The sequence below is a fragment of the Limulus polyphemus genome, unplaced genomic scaffold (genome assembly GCF_000517525.1).
Source record: "Limulus polyphemus unplaced genomic scaffold, Limulus_polyphemus-2.1.2 Scaffold2218, whole genome shotgun sequence".
Lineage (NCBI taxonomy): Eukaryota > Metazoa > Arthropoda > Merostomata > Xiphosura > Limulidae > Limulus > Limulus polyphemus.
The window spans coordinates 27,019-29,235 of record NW_013667828.1 but is presented as its reverse complement, the minus strand read 5'-3'; the positions used below and the strand labels follow the sequence as shown (position 1 = coordinate 29,235).

At 34.4% G+C, this 2,217-nt stretch overlaps 1 protein-coding gene across 1 annotated transcript in view; it reads right to left on the bottom strand.

The window, feature by feature from the left end:
- The window catches only part of LOC106466309 (rabphilin-3A-like), a 61,457-nt gene that overhangs the window by 36,460 nt on the left and 22,780 nt on the right, over positions 1-2,217 (bottom strand). The window contains exon 7 of the mRNA XM_013926580.2: positions 776-883. Within this exon, the coding sequence (XP_013782034.1) occupies positions 776-883 (108 nt within the window). The remainder of the gene's footprint in view (positions 1-775; positions 884-2,217) is intronic.

Genomic DNA, 2,217 nt, shown 5'->3' with positions numbered 1-2,217 from the left:
TTTTAGACTTGTATTCAAATTTCTGTAGATGCAACCTAAAAATCCTATTTGCCCTACCACTAGCAACAGCACACTGCTTGGATGGCTTTAGAGACTGATCGACTATTACACCAAGATCCCTTTCCTTCATAACAGTGTTAAGATTATTCCCATCAAAATTGTACTTATAATTCAAATTATGATAAACCACATACATTATCTTGCATTTATTATAATTAAAACCTATCTGCCATTTACTTGCCCAACTCACTAAATGAGTATATTTGTGTACTATTGGGTATATTCATGCTGCATTAAATATCAGAAAGTCTCTCATACTGTGACAATTCTAACTATATTATTTACCAAGAGCATTTTTCATATTATGTCTATTCTATGTACATTAAGTACCAGAAAGTGTCATTCATAGTGTGCCTATTCTAACAACATTAAGTACCAGGAAGTGTCATTCATATTGTGTCCATTCTAGCTGCATCAGAAAGTACCTCTCAAATTGTGACTGTTCTAACTATATTAATTACCAAAAGTATCTTTCATATGGTATCTATTTTAACTACATTAAATGCCAGGAAGTGTCTCTCACATAGTGTCTATTCTAGTTACATTAAGTACCTCTCATATTGTGAGTTCTAATTACATTACATACCAGAAAGTGTCTTTCACACTGTGTGTATTCTAGCTACATTAAGTACCAGAATGTGCCTTTCATACTGTGTGTATTCTAGCTACATTAGGATGGGTCTTTGATATTGTGAATATGTGAGCTGAGACTTACTCGATTCATGAACCACATTGTGGATAATTGGTCTTCTAATTGCTCGACTAACTTTTACTTCATCATCAGAGCTGTCTGTAGATTCTCTTTCACTGCTCTCCAACCCAGCTGAAAGAAAGAATATTTTTTTATCCCTTTATGTACCTAAACTTTTAATTGAATATCACTTGTAGCAAAAAAGTAGTAATGCACTAACTTGAAACATTCTACAGAATGTACAACTTAAATCTAAAGTTCACATAGACTAACAGTTGTAGTTTTAAAAAATAAACAAGTGTAGTCAAGTAGAGTATTCAGCCCCTGATCAGTGAAGGTGGGTTTTCTTGGGATACTCCCATCCCCCCCCCCCTCTCAATTCACACAACCAATTCTCAAGTATTGGATATACTGATCCCAGTCCAGGCATAAGATTTATAGATCCCCACCTCCCTAAAAGAACATAAATCCAATATGGGCTGGTTATGATACTGAGAAGAGAAATCCAATCATGATTCAATCTAAAAACATTCAAATGAAAGGCTTTCTGAATTGTCTGAGGTGGCATCTTCCATATTCGAGAGATTTCAAAACCCTATTTTTCAGTTATATTTTGTTGACCACATAGGTAAAACATTAAATTATAAAACCACAAGCAGGGCAAAGAGAGATCAAATGATCTATTAACACATCTGGATTATCTAAACTTCCTAAAAATCTGCCAAGGATATGAAATGAAAACTTGGGAATTTATCAACCAAGTGTATAGCTACTTTTACTAGTAATAACTTGTGATGGTTAGTTGAGCTGAGGATTCATAAAAGCCTAACAACTGTACACCTGAATCTTAAACCAAACTAACAAAATACTGTAATGACACTTCTTCTCAAGCTATAAACTACCACTATTTTTATCTTTTCTTTATAAGTCTTTAAAAAATACATTATTTTAGTGCTGTTGTGTATGTCATAAAAGCTTCACAAGTAGGTATTGAATAGCTGATTTTGAACTGATTGTGGGGAGATAAGATTCCTTATAGCGTGGAAAGAAAAAAAGGCAGAACTCCTGATAAAAAAAAAGTTAGTTTTTGTATTTTTTGTTTAGGCTAGTATGATTTTTTTCAACTGTGGATAATTAGTTACCTCTCACCTAGACCAATAGATAAAGTGATGAGATCACCTTCAATGGTTAGTTACCTCTCACCTAGACCAATAGATAAAGTGATGAGATCACCTCCAATAGTTAATTACCTCTCACCTAGACCAGTAGATAAGGTGATGACATCACCTCCAATGGTTAGTTACATCTCACTTAGACCAGTAGATAAGGTGATGACATCACCTCCAATGGTTAGTTACCTCTCACTTAGACCAGTAGATAAGGTGATGACATCACCTCCAATGGTTAGTTACCTCTCACTTAGACCAGTAGATAAGGTGATGACATCACCTCCAATGGTTAGTTAC